Source organism: Podarcis liolepis, assembly GCF_965112155.1.
Source record: "Podarcis liolepis genome assembly, chromosome: 4".
Classification (NCBI taxonomy): Eukaryota; Metazoa; Chordata; class Lepidosauria; order Squamata; family Lacertidae; genus Podarcis; species Podarcis liolepis.
Genome location: NC_139558.1, coordinates 53,254,121 through 53,272,537, shown reverse-complemented (window position 1 = coordinate 53,272,537; position 18,417 = coordinate 53,254,121). Strand labels below are relative to the sequence as shown.

General features: G+C 42.4%; 2 protein-coding genes across 4 annotated transcripts in view; one reads left to right on the top strand and one right to left on the bottom strand.

Moving 5' to 3' along the window:
• Nucleotides 1–2,745: 2,745 nt before the first annotated feature.
• On the bottom strand, nt 2,746–13,266 carry VPS26C (VPS26 endosomal protein sorting factor C). 2 transcript variants are annotated; one of them, XM_083500244.1, is made up of 8 exons: nt 13,115–13,266; nt 9,604–9,747; nt 8,956–9,105; nt 6,530–6,610; nt 5,500–5,574; nt 4,139–4,289; nt 3,572–3,724; nt 2,746–2,983 (listed from the first exon to the last, which is right to left on the bottom strand). In XM_083500244.1, the coding sequence occupies exons 1-8, from the start codon at nt 13,169–13,171 to the stop codon at nt 2,901–2,903; spliced, it is 894 nt and encodes a 297-aa protein (XP_083356370.1). In that variant the 5' UTR covers nt 13,172–13,266; the 3' UTR covers nt 2,746–2,900. The 2 variants fall into 2 exon arrangements, with proteins under 2 accessions (XP_083356370.1, XP_083356371.1); XM_083500245.1 differs by lacking the exon at nt 13,115–13,266 and adding an exon at nt 12,978–13,112.
• Nucleotides 13,267–13,463: 197 nt separating this feature from the next.
• DYRK1A (dual specificity tyrosine phosphorylation regulated kinase 1A) overlaps nt 13,464–18,417 on the top strand; it is a 125,467-nt gene continuing 120,513 nt past the window's right edge. The window contains exons 1-2 of one of the 2 annotated variants that reach the window (XM_083500196.1): nt 13,464–13,808; nt 15,165–15,284. The gene's annotated coding sequence lies outside the window, so the exon portion shown is untranslated. Of the gene's footprint in view, nt 13,809–14,381; nt 14,518–15,164; nt 15,285–18,417 lie in introns of those variants that run through there. The other variant, XM_083500197.1, reaches the window with a different exon arrangement.

Sequence of the window (18,417 nt, the reverse complement as noted above, 5' to 3'; positions counted from 1 at the left end):
CTGTGTAGTTGTCTGACAAACCTCTTTTAAGAAAATGGATTTTCATAACTCATAATTAGTTTTGTCGTGGGACGCGGGTGGCGCTGTGGGTAAAACCTCAGCGCCTAGGACTTGCTGATCACATGGTCGGCGGTTCGAATCCCCGCGGCGGGGTGCGCTCCCGTCGTTCGGTCCCAGCGCCTGCCAATCTAGCAGTTCGAAAGCACCTCTGGGTGCAAGTAAATAGGGACCGCTTACCAGCGGGAAGGTAAACGGCGTTCCATGTGCTGCGCTGGCTCACCAGATGCAGCTTCGTCACGCTGGCCACGTGACCCGGAAGTGTCTGCAGACAGCGCTGGCTCCCGGCCTATAGAGTGAGATGAGCGCACAACCCTAGAGTCTGGCAAGACTGGCCCGTATGGGCAGGGGTACCTTTACCTTACCTTTAATTAGTTTTGTCACCTTGTTTTGTAATCCTACACTATGTGTAATCCTACCTATGTTTCACGTGCATAGGCCAGTGGTTCCTTGCTGCATTCAGATGTGCAGCTATTTGTTGTCTGCATTGCATATAATTGTTCTGTTTTTTGTGTGGCCTGCATTTCTTTGCTCCTTATCCAATAACTTGAGGTAGCTTCAAGGAAATGAGAGTTGAAACTTTTCTTGCGTGGTGTCTGCATTCCTGTCTTTGAGCACTAGGGGGAGCTAAGCCCACCTGAGTCCATTGAAACATCTCTCAGAAATGCATTTCAGGTAAGACCAACAGCTCCTGCTTGCCACTTCTGAAGCCTGGGTTCAGTCCTGCCTTCACTTACGAGGAATTGGGTCACACACTTGGCCTGTGTCTCATGCTCAGCTCTGTTACACTGCCTGCAGTTTGACTGCCTTTTTTGCCCTTGGACAGAGTTTTATCACATAGCTTTTCTTCTGAATCCCCCATTAGCTTAGCTGTTGGTTTCAGAGTAGTGTTTTCCTTGGTGTGTACATGGCCCTGTTTAAGTTGCCCTATTCTCTACACAGCGTTACTGTCCCTTTCTACAGTTCTTTTTTTTTAAAGTAAGGAAGGCCCTTTTATTGTTGCCCATATCAGTTTTTTGCTCTTCCTATTTTTCAGTGTATTGCTCATTTCCACCTACTCTGCCTAATAGCTGCAGTAATGGGCAAAATGACTGAGCAGGGCTATCATCACCACTTCTGGCAGGTGTGCTGCTAGCGGTACAACTGTAAACAGAGCACCAGTGCCACGTTTATTAGGCTCAAAAGAAAAAAAAAATTGTTGTGAGACAGGACCATAATATCACCTCCTGTAAAGGCTGAGCTAACATGATCTACATGTAATATATGTATGTAAAACGTAGGCTAATTCTATGTAAAAGTAAATGGGCACATATCAGCACCTCGTAGCATGTTTTCTCTGTAGATTCCAAAAGATGATTATAGAAACCACTTCCCAGGAAGACCAGTGCACTCCTAACTTGGGTAGAGACGCAAGTTGTTATGTAAGATGACACACTGTGAGCAAGCCACAAAATTTTAGTTTGCTTTCTAACATACATTGCATATGTGAGAGGACTTCATCCATTTTAGCAAGACATATTTGGAGGAAGAAATCAAAGCTCCCATCACTTAACAGGCACTTTTGGATAATGAACTACATATTCCATTACTTTATGCAAGTAGACATAATTCAGAAATGGGCTGTATTTGGTTGGTGTACAACATTTAGAAACTGGTAAGGCAATGCAGCAAAGACATGGGATTAGGTCTAGGCAAAAATGCACATCACCAGGTGGCTCCATTCCTTTAGTAAGCTTGTAGGCTGACACCTCTCAAGGATAGGTAGCATGGTATTTATTCTACCATCTCCTCTTCTATGTCCCAATTTCCCCTTAGTTCAACTCAAGTGGATTTCGTCTCATTCTAAAGGCAAACTTGTCCGAAGATGGCAGGGTAATACCATTGCAGGCAAACGAGAGCTAATCATTATAATGACAAAAATCAGCTGATAATGCCACAAAAATGCAATCGATTTTGTCACAAGATCTGACTTTTTTCAAATCAACATAGCACAAAAACCTGACCTGATGGAGAGAAACGGATGCCATTTCCTGATTCAGCAGTGCAAAAAATACCCTAAAGCAGTTGTAGAAATCTAGACAACATTCAAAAAGTAAAAAATTGTTGCCCAGTGTTATAGTTGGTGCTCCAATACTGATGAATCCTATGCTATTTATGTTAAACCATTGAACCCAAGCCAAAATATCCCTCACAGGCAGTTGATGGCCAGGAGCATTCACTCAAAGTTTTTATTTAAGATGCCGATGGCGAAAACAGTAATTTCTATATAGTAGTTTTTGAAAAATTCAAGTCCACTGCTTAGGTAAATGTAATTCCTACCACACTGCTCTTACTCAGATTTCAGTAGATTTTCTTCAAAATTTGTATAGTATTACTATATGTAAGCACAGTGAGCATACTCTGACATGGACAGGAAATTGCTTCAACTGGAATGACATATTGGCAAACAAAACTCCTTCGTGTTATGATCTCTTGCTAGCAGAACCAATACAAACAAGGATCAAGCAGATCAAGCAGGGTAGTTCAGCTGGAGAGTGGTCTTGTATGTGATACAGTTTCACCATAAGCAGAGGCAACTCTTCAACATCTGACTCCACAGCAGAAACAGGGCAAAACTCAGCTGGTCCATGTTGGGCAACGACCTGGAGAGAGCACTTTTATAGCTGCAAGTGTACAATTCTGGCTCATCAGAACACTTAAATTTCATTCTTCTATTGCCATAGGATTTGAGAATACACGGCAGCAATCACATTGCTTGGTTCTCGCAGTGCCAACGCACAGGATTCCCAACTGACAGGAGGCTTCTGGGGTCCCAATGTTATTCCTGAAACTGTTCTAATTAATCAGAGCCTGCAGAGCTTCAGTGGAAAGTTCTCCGTGATGAGGTGATCGTCATGCAAGAGGACAACGACATTAACTTCAAATTCTAGAGGAACAAACAACACAATCTTAGAATTAGCATTGTCACCCAGGCTCCTGTAATCTTAATAGTACATTTGTAGCTTGCAAAATGGTTTGAAATAATGATTAGGATTAGCATCTCATTAGAGACAAGTAGATCAGTACATCCTTGGGTGTCAAGTAATACCTCAAAAATTCAGCTCCAACTGGGTTCCTTGAAAGGCAGCATAAAAATATTCAAGCATTTCTAGGTGCTGCGTATGTCTCTCTTAATCAAAAAAACATTTTCCAGGGAGTTCCAGACAGCCAGCACTGAAAAATCAAGTCAAACTATTGCTTCAACTTAACTAGGGAAGAAATATGCTGGTGGCAAGTTGCCTTGCTAGATTCTTGACCTCAGAAAATAAGCTGATAATTACCAATATAATATGTGTCAATTTCAGGTAATTTTCTATGGTGATATCCAACCTTAGTCACTCAGAATAGACCTACACTAAAACCACTGGGACTACTAGCTTCTAAAATTAATTTTTGTAAGTTGCTGATAGACCTATATCTATATAATGCAACCAGTAAATAAAGAATAATAGGAATAAGTCAAACTATTCCTTACCAACTTTGAAGTTTGTGGTTTCCAAGGTGGGGCAGGTGAAGAGTCTGGGGAATACCATGTAGATTGGAATAGGAAGATTTCTGCAGACATCTCCGTCAGCAATCTGAATATTCTGAATCTCAGTGGCATCTCTAGCATAACCTTCAGCACAGCCTTTGCAAAAGTGGGACAAAAGTGGCATTAAAAGGAAACCAAACTTTGCTAAATAACATATTACCATGCTTGCTGCTTCAAGTACTAGAACATTCCTACAGTTGGCCAGGGATGGGGGGCTTCCAATTAAGAACCAATGTCCTACAAATTCAGAGATTTGAATACACATGTAAATTGTTGTATGCACACCCATGTTATGACCGACACAGATGTGCACTACAAATACTTTGGGAATTTTCCAACATGTGGTGTGACCTTTACTATGGCTGGTATTTCATCTTGCTTACTGGCAAAGCTTTCAGTAATATTCTAAGGCCATTTCAATTTAATGGCTAAGTTGAAAACACTTTGTCGTGCTTATAAAATGTAAAACCAAACTCTCGAACATTTATAGACAGACGTATAAAGACGTACCACAGGTTTCCACTCGTACCAACTGGAGTTCAATACTCTTAACCGCAGCATCTGAGTTGACCACCACAAGCTCCCCTGTGAGGGGTTGTGTTATGATGCAGTTTGTAGAGTTGAGATGGCCTCTTATGAGAAACTTTGGGAGCAATGCCCTCTAAATGCAAAGTGAAGTTAAAGGAGAAGGTAGGTAATCTAATCAAGAATTGCCATTTCCCCCATTCTGTTCTGCGATTTCCCCTTTGTATTAAACTACGCCTGCAAGCAGGATCTGTGTCGGTTTCCAAAAACTCTGTACAACACTTTAGGTACATTACAAATAAGAAATAACCTGGAAATATTCTCTAGGTCACTCTAAGTCTGTTACAAAGGAAGGTAGACTTGCCTAGCCAAATCTGTATGATTGCCTTTTAATCCAAGTTCATACTAGAAGTCTCCTAATTTAGCAAAACAAGGATTAAAATCCTAAATCTCACCACACAATTCTGCTTTTTCCTGTGACCAGTGTCCATCAAACACAGACAATACTGAAAGAAAAAAATCTGTTTCCATTGAAACTTAAGTTTATTAAAGCTAGTGTTTCATTCCATACAATTATTGTTTTGTTGCCTCTGTTTTAACTATTTATTTGTGCTTTCATATTGCCTTTTTTATCTTGTGAACTACCCTGATCTCTTTTGATGAAGGGCAGAATTCAAATCTAATAAATAAAAATAAATACAAGCAACCAAGAAATTAAAAGGACCCTCGATAAAAGGACTGCCATTAATAACTGCTCTATGAGATTGTTACCATCTAAACTGAAAACCCTTTATATGTTGTAGTTTAAGCTCTTATCTAAAAAGGGGGAAAGCGTGATGGCAGAAGATGGGACTAGAGTAGTTGTGCGGAAAGAAAGGTATTTTAGGGAAAATCACAGAACCAGTGCACATTCTAAAACCCTTGACCGATTAAATTTGCTTTGTTGTGAAAGCAACATACTGGATTATGTAGCCAGCAAGCATATGCTCTCATTCATAACCCCACATACAAATACACTGCATCTAAAAATAATAAACCAAACCCTGTTCTAGGAAAACTGGGCAAATGGGCATTAGATGATAAACCACAATAAGAACTGGGATTGCAATGCTGGTTTGCACAGACTGTTGTGCAATGGTTTACCCAGGGCAGGTGTGATGGCCAGCTATGGATTGCCACTAGATTGGAAGTGAGAAGGAAGAAACCAGAGCGTACATATGGGGGTGGGGGGTGGACAGGAACACACAAAAACAGGGCTCCTATGCATGGTTTGACACAGCATCTAAACAACCAAATTTTCAGTAAGCACACTAGTACTATATCCCTTACAGGAATATGGGTCTTACCTCTTTCACGTTCTGTAGAGTTTCAGGAGTAATAGTAAAGTCCACTGGGCTTGGGGTTGGTTTACCTTTCTGAGGCTGCAACAGAATGAAAAGAAGGGTCAAAGTGGTAAGTCTACTATTTGTCAATTTATGACGCCTGAGGCGTTATATTTACAGTGGTACCTCAGTTCTCAAACTTAATCCATTCCGGGAGACCTTTCGACTCCCGAAACCATTCAAAAACCAAGACGCGGCTTCCAATTGGCTGCAGGAGCTTCCTGTACTCAAGCAGAAGCAGCGTTGGACTTTCGGCTTCTGAAAAACGATCGCAAACCGGAACACTTACTTCCAGGTTTGTGGTATTTGGAAGCCAATATGTTTGACAACTAAGCTGTTTGAGAACCAAGGTATTTTCAAGTCACGTATTACAAGAACGAGAATGGATGACTATAGGAAAGGTCGTTCTTGCTTGGTGGAAGATGTGCCAGCAATCCCAACTAGCCATCTGTGGGGCAGTCCTTTGATACATGCTCTCAACAGCCTAGAGGGAATAGGTCTCCTTCCCATAATCTCTAGTGGCCAAGAAGAAGAGTCTCATTATAGTAACAGGGCAGTCTAAAATAGTGTTCCCCTCAGGCATAGCAACAAGATGCCATTTCAGTACAGAATTAAAAGGAGAGTGGAACATAAACGATAATGACATGGTGTGCACATGGTAAGCCAAACCTTTGCTACTGGTTATGGCTAAGGAGAAAAAACCTGAACCATGATCCTAGGTTTGGACAACATTCAGACTGCACTATAAATATCAGGAAGAGCAACGCAGGTGCAAGTTCCTCTCCAGGAGACAGGATGGTCATGTGACCCCAATAAGCCATAGTTTGGCTCACTGATGTGTAAACCACGTCATGATCTAACTGTTCTGTAACAGACCAAAACCCCTGCCTTTTTGGAATCAGAATTCGCACGACATCTTCTGTCATTTCCCCCAACTTCAGGTCCACATTCTTCCTGCTATAAATCACCAGTGCATGTTTTGGCAAGTACTTACTGGCGAATGGACAATAAATTCACAAGTCTTAGTCAAATCCTTAGCCAGGAGAGAGCGCCGCATGTCACATCGAAGGGTATACTATGCAAAGGAAAAGCAGTCATTTATTTCATCTTGGAACTGGAAAAAGAATGCAACCTACTAACGAGTTATTTTGTTGATTAGTAATTTGAGAGCCATGTCTTTCTGATGATTAATCTAGGTTTAAATAAAACAAATTAATACCTCTTTTAAACAACCCCCCCCCCCCAATATCTGAAAAATGGACTTCACATTTGTTCCAACTCACCATTAGACTTTTATGCACAACCTGTGTTGAAAACAGTTTATATCTTCTGCAAAATTATCTTGTCACAGGAAGTGCTGCAATACCCACTTACAGTGGTACCTCGGTTCTCAAACGTAATCCGTTCCGGAAGACTGTTCAACTTCCAAAACGTTGGAAAACCGTGGCTGCAAGTTCAATTGGGAAAATGGAAAAACATGCAGCGGAAGCTGTTTGACTTTCGAGGCACGTTTGGAAATGGAAACAATTACTTCCGGGTTTTTGGCGTTTGAAAACTGAAACATTTGGCTTCTGAGACGCTCAAAAACCGAGGTACCACTGTACTACAATGCAGCTCTAGTTGTGGTCCCTACCAACTCTACAATTCTGTGACTCTATGGTTCATCTCAAAAAGAATTCCATGGTGAGCAAGTTCATTTACATCATCAAAACCCTACAGTAAAGGAATAGGGCAAGTTGTAAGAAAAAATATCTGAACTGCTTGTAGTTTGAGGGAAAGCATTTCTGCAGAGAGCACTCTTGATTACCAATGGTAAATTTTTTATCACAGGGCCCTTGCTGTTTATTTTGCTTCATCTGTGTAATAACTGTAGGGGTTACTCGTGCGCAAGTTGGTGCCACTCCTGGCTAGTTTGCCTTGTTAAACCTTTTCTGTCTGGACAGCCCTACACTTTGTGGCTGTTCAGTCGCTGGCAGAATCCGTCAGTGGGCGTTTCTTAAACCTTTTCCAGCATAAAAGTTGTTTGACTCCAAGTCTCCTCCTACTCTCCCTGCGCGGAAGTCTTCTGCGCAGGGAGGGTGTGGGTAGCGGAGGACCCGTGCTCTCCTCGCTGATCTCCGGCGAGGAGTCCTGGAGCCCCCTCGCCGATTCCCCCATCTGCCCCCCTTTCTCCCTGGTGTTGCGCTGATTTCCTTCCCCAGCTGGTGAGCCGCCTCTCCCCCTGCTGGGCCCTTCTCCAGCATCGTTTGAGAGCCTCGCCTCCGCCTCTGGCTCCGATGTCAGTTCCCTGACAATCTGTAACAACTATAACAGGGAAAGTGTTCCAAATTTAAACACCTATATATATATCATTAATTTTAATGGGAGAGTTAAACTCATAAAGTACAACTTATTAAGTGCTTAACTTTGTGCTTTTTAAGCATTTAATGTATTTGTGGGGGGGGGGTTCAATTAAAGATCAACTGGAAACACACCTAAATGTCGTTTTTCTTTTTAACAAGTGACAGACTGTTTTTTAAAAAAATAATAACTATCTTAACAACTGTTAAACTATATTTTCTTATATCATTGAACCAAGCTACATGAACTCACATGCCTATGCAGTAATGATAAAGCCAGTTTATCCAAAATAACAAAATGTTCTGCAAGAGTGAGGAACAAAAAACTTTTCACAAGCTAGATATCTTATTGGCCCCCCTACACAAGGGAAAAAGAGCGAGTAGCCCTATGGAGGCCTCCATCGAAGCTCCCGCTGACCTCAGTGAAATTGCTCCCTTTGCTCCAGTTTAATAAAAAGGGCTTAAGCATCAGTGAACGTATCAGTTCTTAGTTAAAACTTTGTATGAAGTAACTCAGCATATGCATTGGCACAGCTTCTGTCATGCTGCTGCTCACAGAAGATGTCCTATCTGGAAGAAGCCTGAGCCAAAACTAGGTAAGAGGAAATTCATTAAATAAGAAAGACAGCTGGCACAAAGAGAGAAGTTTGGAAACACCGTGCAGATGTATAGAAGCATCACCCATGTGATTTAAGTGGAAATGAAAAGGTGAATCTACAGAAGAGCACTCTAACAATCTTGTACTAGGTACTCTCCATTATTGTGCTCTCTCTATTACAGGCATTTTTTTATCTGAAAAGAAGCATATTAAACTATCAGGAAAACAAATTAGATTTATGGAGTCTGCTTTGCAATATGTAACAGAGGAGAAACTTTGGCCAAGGAGCTCATGCCATCTGTTCCCAAGGAGCCAAAATGAAGACAACTCTTCTTTTTACCATATGTATCATAATTATTGCGTGTTTCAGTATTTTAAACTGGCTTAGCAGAAAAATACAAATGCAAATAATAAATATTAATAGCTATGGTTGCACATTCCCAACAAGTAGCTTATGTCTGCCAAACCGAAAGCCTCTCTTACCTGGATGTTGACAAAAACTCCATGGTAGGTTTCATAGAGAACTTTGTTCCCCTTCACTTGCAGTGGAAACTCAAAAGGAATTTCTGTTTTACCACTGGGCAGTTTTCCAGGTTTTACCATTTCTACAGTACTGTTAATAAGCTGAATAGGCTGCAAAAGGGGGGGGGGGGAGAAAGAAAATAAAACATGGAAAGTGTGGTTAAGAATTTAAGTGGCCCATCATCAGTTTTATTATTTAACTGTTTATTTTCGAAATGTATATATAAAAAAATCTTATTTACAGAAAAAGGAAAGATAAAAAGCCATATATCACTGTGTAGTTTAGCCCTTCACCAGTTCCAATGCAGGGATCAGCCCCTCAGGATACCTCAAAATGCATGACTACTGCAGGCATATAGATAGAACAATGATATTGCTTATTCAATGTAAGCTTTCTTTGGAGAGAGCTCTAAGCTCAAAATTCATTATTAGAAACTGAAGAAGTTGCTTATCTCTCTGCACATACGGTGACTCTATGAAAGCCAAGCTACGTTTTGGGGTATTTTAACACTCCATATTTTGTTGATTATCCAACCATGACTTTTGATACGCCAGCTTCACATAAATAAAGAAGAGTTTTAGGAAAACTTTCCATAACCATATTTGTACCTTAACAGAATTGCAGAAGGCTTCAAACACACCAACACTTTTGGCACTCAGTTGCAGGTTGACAGATCCTTCCATTGTTAAGGAGATCCCCTGGTGCTGGACTGCATCCTTACTTGTTATGACCACCACTCCAGTGAGAACTTCCTAAGTGGGTGGAAATGGGGAGGAGAGAGAAAAATCAAGAACCACCAATCCATTGCTCATGTTATTTTTATATATATATTTCAGTGGCAATGTGCTGTCATTATCAAAAAGCATGATTCTCAGGGGTGGGGAGGATGACATGGGAGAAGAGTACATAATTTGTCTGGAACTCTTCTGTCCTAGCTCCAACTATTATGTGACACTGCTAAATAGCAGTGATTGGGATTTTCAAGAAGAAGAAAAATTAACTGGAAGATTTTCTAGAAATTTTTCTTCTGCTGCTTGGAGCAATTTGCACTGGAAAGTTTTCTGATGCTCTAGAGCAGGGGTAGTCAACCTTTTTATACCTACTGCCCACTAATGCATCTTTCTTGATGGTAAAATTTCCTTACCGCCCACCAGTGCTCGATGGAAGGAGGATTCAGCTTGTGTTGCAGAACCAGGTTGACAACCCCTGCTCTAGAGTGATCTAACTTAGCCTATTTAATTTACTTGTATTTAGTAAACAGAACCAAAAACTTTGAAACTGTCGAGTTTGCCCAATGCGGGGTCTGCAGTTGATACCCATTCGTTGTTACTAATGAGCATATGAAATGGAAAACTCACATCGCTGCTATACCGTTAACAGAGTCATTGACAAATGCAGCTCCACTCCATTCAGGAGCTTTTTCCTGTGTGCCACTTTGTTGCAACACGCTGTGGAATTCTCCAAAATGAAAGAGGTTATAAATGAAACATGACTAGCTCTGGTTTGTGTCACAGTAGTGGCAGATGACTTCCTAAGGAAGGCAAGCCCATGTATTAGTGAGATTGTGATTCATAATTAAAGAGATGAGTTTGTAACATCTTTAGCTGAGCTTAGGGACTCCCAGTAAAAAAATTTATAAAGCATTTTGACAATGGCACCGAGTAAACAAAACAGTTATTTTTGACGTTCTGTTTCCAAATCGCTCATCTAAAAGTAGCTCTAAAACAGAACTTCTCTAGGACGTGTGTTGCGTCTCATCCTCTCCTCAGGATCACTTACTGACTGTGTGTGCAGTGTTAGAAACCGATATGAAAGCTAGGAGCTAAAAGGCACCTTAAACCTAGGTTATGGGCGCAACAACGGAATGTCCAGGTGTGCTACTTTATAACAAGAATTCAAAGCTGAAAATGAATGAACTGTAGCTAAAATATTATGTTCATTTTTCACATGGTCTAGTCCTTCCCCTGCCCACACCCCTGATATTCTTAAGAGGGTCACTTCCCCAGTCTTCAGAGAGTAGCTGAAAGTGGGGAGGCAGAAAAAGGTCCTCCTTTCCTTCCACTCTGCAGTTTTAATCTGAAATCTTAAGCACAGTGTTTGAGATCCCCCCTTGTGATGGGGGATTTCATTACTGTGAGCAGTTTCTGAGCTCTGGGCACAGAAACTTCACAGGGCTTGAGTAAGTGCAAGTTGCAACAGCTAAATGGGGACTTTCTGAGCACAGGCACTAAACTTCTGAATATCAGAAATCAAAGAAGAAGAGAAGGCCCTTTATGCACCGAATACATTTCCAGAGGCCTCTGTCAGAAACAAAATCCTGGAGGAGATAAACCATGCTCTGAAGCACAATCTTTGGACTCTATTAATTTAATTATAATAATAATTGGATCCCATGTACTTAAGTCTCTCCAGTTCCACTTTTGGACCAAACAAGTCTCAACCTCTAGAATTTCCGCACATACCTTGCCACTCTAAGCACACTGCTATCACTCCATTATGATGATTAACGGTTTGTTTCCCTAACAGATAGGGATAGAGAAAATGTAAAAATATTGAAAAAGCCTGCTCTTTCACTTGTTTTCACTAACTGCACCACCAGTTCAAATGCTCTTATAATACGCAATTGTCTCTGTTCAGCCATGCAGACTTGTCCTCTGTTTTGTTGCATGTACAGTACAAGCAACCCATTTCTTATAATCAATTCAATTTTTTATTTGGGACATTCTAGGTTGAATAGGTCCTATCCAATGACTACACCCATAGCAAAGGAAAACTTTTTATAGATTGCAGTTTATCAGCGGATGAGCCAGTAAAACCATGCCCAGATGGTTATATTCAAACTGTAGGTTTGGGTCACATGAAAAAATAAACACCCCTACCAACACTATAGCTGCTATAATAATAATAATACACAGGAGTCGGAGGTTGGGGACAGGACAACAGACATGCTATCTTCTCAACAGGTTAGTATTCTATACAGTGCTTTTTTTCTAGAAAAATATGTGTCAGTACTGCGTACCCTTGAGTACCCCTGACTAAAAAGCACTGATTTTATAGCAGATTTCCCTTCAGACTTGCTAGTATTCTAACTGTAGATCAGGGATGCATAATCTGTGACCCTCTCTAAGGGGCATCACCAACAACTACTGGCCATGCCAGTTGAAGTTGATAGTCCTACAACATCTCCAACCCTGATCTCTGGCCTTAAATTTTGCAATAGTCTCCATTTCTTTGTGAATGGGAAATTGCTTTATTTTTATCTTCATGCCACCACATCTCAACACAGACTGGGTTAAGGAGAAAGCACATACAGGGATATTGTCTCATGCCCAGTGAGCACTGCCTACAGTACACTAAGCAGCTGCCACAGGATCTTTATTCCCTGTAGATAACTCCTGAGCCCTGGCCTGCCATCTGGGGCTGTTGGGAGTTCAGCAGCGCAACTTCAGGGCTCCATGTTCTCTCCTCTGCTGGTGCGGAGAGGACCCTCCTCTCCTCTCCACCACTTGTGGGAACCAGGTAGAGGGCTTTCTCGGTAGCGGCTCCCGCCCTGTGGAACGCCCTCCCATCAGATGTCAAAGAGATAAATATCTGACATTTAGAAGACATCTGAAGGCAGCCCTGTTTAGGGAAGTTTGTAATGACTGGGGTTTTAATGTATTTTTAATCTTTGTTGGAAGCCGCCCAGAGTGCTGGGGAAACCCAGCTAAATGGGCGGGAGATAAATTTATTATTATTATTATTATTATTATTATTATTATTATTATTATTATTATTATGCCCTCAATTGGAGCAGCGAGGGCAAGAATGGCTGCCCCCCTTCTGCTGCCTGGGGAACGAAGCCGGGCTCGCCGAATACTCATCCCAGCTGGCACCCTTGCAATCCTACGAAGGCTAAGGGCGGAAACAAGCCCGGTTGAGGGAAGCCCGGCGTGCAGCGGGATCCCTAAGAGGAAGCCCATTCAAGTCCAATGGGAGTTACCCGCAAGGAAGGGGGCACAGAACTGCAGCCTTCCTCTCCCCCAGGGAAAAAAAAAACCTATTAATGGGGGCGGAGAACGAGCAACGCAGACCCTGCCGTCTCCTTCCGCTCCAACGCCGCTGCCAAAGGCTACTCACCCCACAATGGTACAGCTTGTTCGCCCGCTTGATCTTGATATCCAGCGCGGTGCCCATGGCTACCCCTCCCCGGTCCCCGGATCACGTGACTCCGCCTCCCTGAGCGGCGACTCTGACCACGTGACTCCGCCCCCGTTCTTTTTCTGGGCGGGAGGAGGGAAGAGTTGAGTCCTCATTTCCGCTTTTCGATTCGCTCCCACTTCCGCCCCTCCCTCTTTAGCTCGGGAGGGGGGCTGTAACGGTCATATCCGGCCCAGTAACGTTACACCTTAAGGCGCCGTTTATTTTTAAAACTAGACGCGCCGCTTACGTCATTGCAATGGCCGCTCCTCCGAGTCCCCGCCCTTTCTTTCCTCGTCTGCTGCCTAGCAACAGTGCAAGGCGGGAAGAGGGGGGGAGGCTGCGCGTCTCCGTTCCTATTTCTATTTCAGCGTAACTAAAAACCGGGGAATTGCGGGCAAAAGATCAGGCAGGGTGAAAACGGGAAAGAAATTGGGCACCGAAAGCCAGCTTTGGAAACGAACTACATTTCCCAGGCTGCAGTTCCAGAGAGATTAAATATCGTTATATCACGCAAGACGTCTAACTGACGTCTATGCCTCACTGTATGCCGGGAGATGTTTAAAAAAGAAAAAAAGAAAAGTGGGATTGTATTAGGGCTTTTCCTCCGGCCTTGCAACGCCATTAAGCTCCAGTAAGGATTATATGATAGGGGTTTCAACCATATGCACCTTGACTCGGGAAGAAGCCCCGTTTAAAAAACTGCTGTTTAGAGTGCGCTAGGCAGAAATCGGATGAGGGAGATCTCTTTCATTGCCGTCTATGGAAAAATATGTGGAAATTGATGACTTCCCGGGGCTTCTTATTAAGGCTATGTACACATTAGCGGCTTAAAATTAGCGGCAGTGATGTCTTTCTTCCCAAGCTGTGTTTCAAGTCCCATCTGCACATTCCTGAACTAGAGATTGGTTTTAGGCGATGTAGTCACCCAATGTTCACAGTCTGTGGCAGGCATGTCCAAAGTCCGTTTCGGAGTCTAATCCGGCTCCCGTGGCAGTATATGTCCTAGGGTAAAACCCTTTAAAAAGCTCAGCAACTTTGGCTAAAATTGTAAAAAAAGCTCGACAATCCTAAAGAAAAGCTCGACAACTTTGGTCAGTCCTCACGTCACACATGTTCACTTCAGCAAATCTGGCCCACTTTGGAAAAAAGTTTGGGCACCTCTGGTATATGGTTTCCCTGCCCATGCAATCCCTTCCAACCTTATTTGTGAAGCTGTCATCTGCACATGTGTTGTCATCTGCACATTGGTGTCTTGTGCACACCTCAACTACAACGTGAATGTTTTCCTTTCGGACTGAAGCAGTATTTCTCAAGAAACTACAGAAAAGTCTGCATTGTGGGTAATGTCATGTGTACACAGATTGAAAAGAAAGCACACTGGAGTCAGATGAAATGGTTACTCCCTTATAGGTCACAGCATTTGAGGCTTTTTAGTTCAGAGAAGAAGCAAAAAAAAAAAAAGTGACATGATAGATGTGTATAAAAGTATGCATGTCATGGAAAAAGTGGACAGAGAAAAGTTTTTATCTCATAAAACTAGAACTTGGGGACATCCAATTAAGATGCTGGAGGATATAGGACAGATATAAGAAAGTACTTCTCACACAGCAAATTGTTAAACTATGGAATTTGCTCAGGAGGCAGTGATATCCACCAACCTAGGTGGACTCTACACACGTATAAAAAACGTTCTGAAAATGCTTTTTTAAAAAGTGTTTTTAAAAATACATTGAATTTTCCATAAGGCCCACCTAGTGTCATATTGCACTTAAAACACACTTTAAACAATTTATTTGCAGCTGTATAGTTGTTGTTGTTTAGTTGTTCAGTTGTGTCCGGACCAGAGCACGCCAGGCACTCCTGTCTTCCACTGCCTCAGCAGTATAGTAGAGGGCTTAGAGGGCTGTATAGTAGAGGATTAGGCAAATTTCATAGAGGAGAGGGCTATCTGTGGTTACTAGCCATAATGGCTATTCTCTGTTTGCAGAAAGGAGAGAACCAGCAGAGGCTCCTGCTGGAAGAAGAGAAGAGAATGATTTCCTCTCTCCTCTGAACCATCTTCCAAACTGTCCTTGCTGAAATGCCCTCTTTTACACAACTATTAAAGGTAAGAATATAAGACCCAAAGTCCTCATTCAGTCACTGCTAGTTCAGACCCATTCGTGTTGATAAGTGCAGTGCTTTGTTCTGGGGGGAACACAGGGGTACATATACCCCTAAACATTTTGTGAATCTTTGTACTTTTCTCCATTGACTGTATTTATTTTCCCCGATTTGAACTATAAAATGGTGATTTTCTTGAGTCAAAATGAGATTACCCCAAACTTTTTTTTAATAGAAAAAGCACTGTCTAAGTGTAAATGTCAATGTAAATGTCAATGTAGGATGCAGGCTAAATCCTCAGCTCCTAAATCTATTGTTAAAGTTTCCAATGCTGCAAGCTGCTCTCTTAATGTCTATCAAGGTTGATGACCCCACAAATGCTCCTCAGTCTCTCTCCTCTTTCTCCTGTCATGGAGGTGCCTGGCTGACTTGGCAACATGCATCACTTTACACTTCTTTACATTGAAAGATAGAGCTGGCTATCAATCATCACACTTCACCCCAAAGCTCTGGATGATTTATTGAGTGACACCTACATTCTCCCTAGTGGCACTCCACAGGAGAATTCCCATGGGGGTAGAATGGGGCAATAGTCCCATGAACATCACCTTCCCAAACCTGTCAGGAGAACTACTGCAAACTAGTGTTGCCCACTCTTACTGCTAATCCAGAAGAATCTAATTTCCTATTGTGTCAAGTGCCATCAAATGACTAGGAAAAATTAACCAGGTATTATTCTATACAACAAAGAGTTTTATGTGAACACTATTCTAGTGCTAACTCTATTCAGTGCCAGTTATTCACTATTTAGTCCTCTTTCAATGGACAACTTTCTGCTGTTGCTGTTGCTGCTGCTGCTCACCTGCCCACCCCCTTCCCCATCAAGTTCTGTTACTGCTTTAGTAAAAGAGAATTTTCTGTTTCAGAAGTATACTGCATGGAATATAAATTTAAAGAATACCCAGTATGTGTTTCATTAATAATAATAATTTCTTTCTGTTTTGGAGAAATATCACCCTCTTTCCATATAGAAAAGCTTGTATCTACATTATTGGGAGAACTCATCCCTCCATCATGTTCCACATAAAAGTTTCTGTTGCCATTGTTTCTGCTGATGTTCTGTGGCAGGAAGGAAAATTTACCTCCCCAACACTGCATGCGCAAAGCAGAGTGCATGCAACAAATGGGCAGATTTGGGGGCTTATATAATAAGTAATTGTAGAATAAATATTGGTGGAGGGGTGGGTAGGTAACAAGAAGAGGTGGACTTACACACTACCAGGAAACAGATAGTGATGAAGGGAAAGATTACATATTGTTGCCAGCCACGTAAGCAATGTGAGTCCATTACAATTTATTCTACTTTTCCTTGGGTTTAAGTGGGCAAGATGAAGGCTGTTGAATTCTTGCAATATAAAAAGGTAAAGGACCCCTGGACAGTTAAGTCCAGTCAAAGTCAACTATGGGTTGCAGCACTTATCTTGCTTTTCAGACCAAGAAAGCCTGCATTTGTCCACAGACAGCTTTCTAGCACTGTGTATCTGATATTTCCTCACCATCAGCACCTCATCACTGTAATAGTGTTAGAGGGATGTACCAACCCTTACAATGTGGTGTAAAATACTGCTGTCAACCCCACCATTCTCTTTAACATAATGTGGCTTATGACTCTTAGAAACCACATTAGGTTAAAGTTTAAATAGCATTTCCTTGTCTTGGAGCTGGGAGCTTAGCACCTTATCTATTTTGTGTAGCATTGCCTAGGATCTGACTGTATGGCTTGGATCCAGAGATGCCTTCCACAAAGGGATGCACTTATGTAAGGCAGTCCCACCAAATTCTCCCAGTTTCCTGTCTCACTACAGTCCCTCGTGCCCCATCCACACAGTTTCAGAGGGTCCTTGACCCTGAGGAGTGACTTTGACTGGGATGCAGGTGACTCGTGTGGGAGGAGCCAGGAAAGACCTGTTGCATGAGTAAAGGTAAAGGGACCCCTGACCATTAGGTCCAGTCGCAGACAACTCTGGGGTTGCGGCGCTCATCTCGCTTTATTGGCCGAGGAAGCCAGATTACAGCTTCCGGGTCATGTGGCCAGCATGACTAAGCTGCTTCTGGCGAACCAGAGCAGTGCATGGAAACGGCGTTTACTTTCCTGCCAGAGCGGTACCTATTTCTCTACTTGCACTTTGAGGTGCTTTTGAACTGCTAGGTTGGCGGGAGCAGGGACCAAGCAATGGGAGCTCACCCTGCCGTGGGGATTTGAGCCGCCGACCTTCTGATTGGCAAGCCCTAGGCTCTGTGGTTTAACTCACAGTGCCACCCGCATCCCATTGCATGAGTACTGTTTTGTATTCAGTGGTCTGTGTTTGCCTGAGCTTGAGTGTGGACAAAGGATTCTGAGCTCCTGTGTTCTGATTCAATACATGATGTCCAATCACAGAACATTTCAGGATTTGGACCTCTGCCATTGGCCCTTGAACTGAGTCGTGATTCGCAGCTTGGAAGTTTAGACAGCCAATCACCAATCACGTTGGAGTGGCCCTGGCTTTCAGGAATGTATGTAAGCAGTTGCTTTGCCCGTTTCCTAGTTATGTAGTTCAATAAAGGTTCTTGCTGTTATCGCTGTGTCTTGCCTCATGGGAACTCCCCTATACCTCAAGTATCTCTGGATCCAACCTTGTGATTCTGAGGTCAAGAGATTTCAAAGCATATAATAATAATAATAATAAATTTTATTTATACCCCGCCCTCCCCAGCCAAGACCTGGCTCAGGGCAACTAACAACCAATAATAAAACAAGTTGATTAAAATACAATTTTAAAAACAAGATTAAAATACAACATTAACACATTAGGATGCAGCCTATTCACAGGAGGTGAAAGGAAAAAGAAAGAGGGGGAGGGAATCAAACTGATTCTAAGCCAAAGGCCAGCGGAACAACTCTGTCTTACAGGCCCTGCGGAAAGAAATCAGATCCTGCAGAGCCCTGGTCCCATGAGAGAGTGTTCCAGGCTGGAGCCAGTGTTGAAAAGGCCCTGGCTCTGGTTGAGGCTAATCTAACTTCCTTAGGGCCCTCTAGGGTGTTGCTATTTATGGCCCTTAAGGTCCTCTGTGGGGCATACCAGGAGAGGTGGTCC

Bases quoted from the DNA above. Each gene is read 5' to 3' on its own strand.
- VPS26C (XM_083500244.1), bottom strand. From the start codon at position 13,171: ATGGGCACCGCGCTGGATATCAAGATCAAGCGGGCGAACAAGCTGTAC. The intron at 4,290-5,499 runs GTAAGACCCATA...CTTTGCATTTAG, and splicing joins CTCTACAGAACGTGAAAGAG to AGGGCATTGCTCCCAAAGTT. The intron at 2,984-3,571 runs GTAAGGAATAGT...TTGTTCCTCTAG, and splicing joins AACCACAAACTTCAAAGTTG to AATTTGAAGTTAATGTCGTT.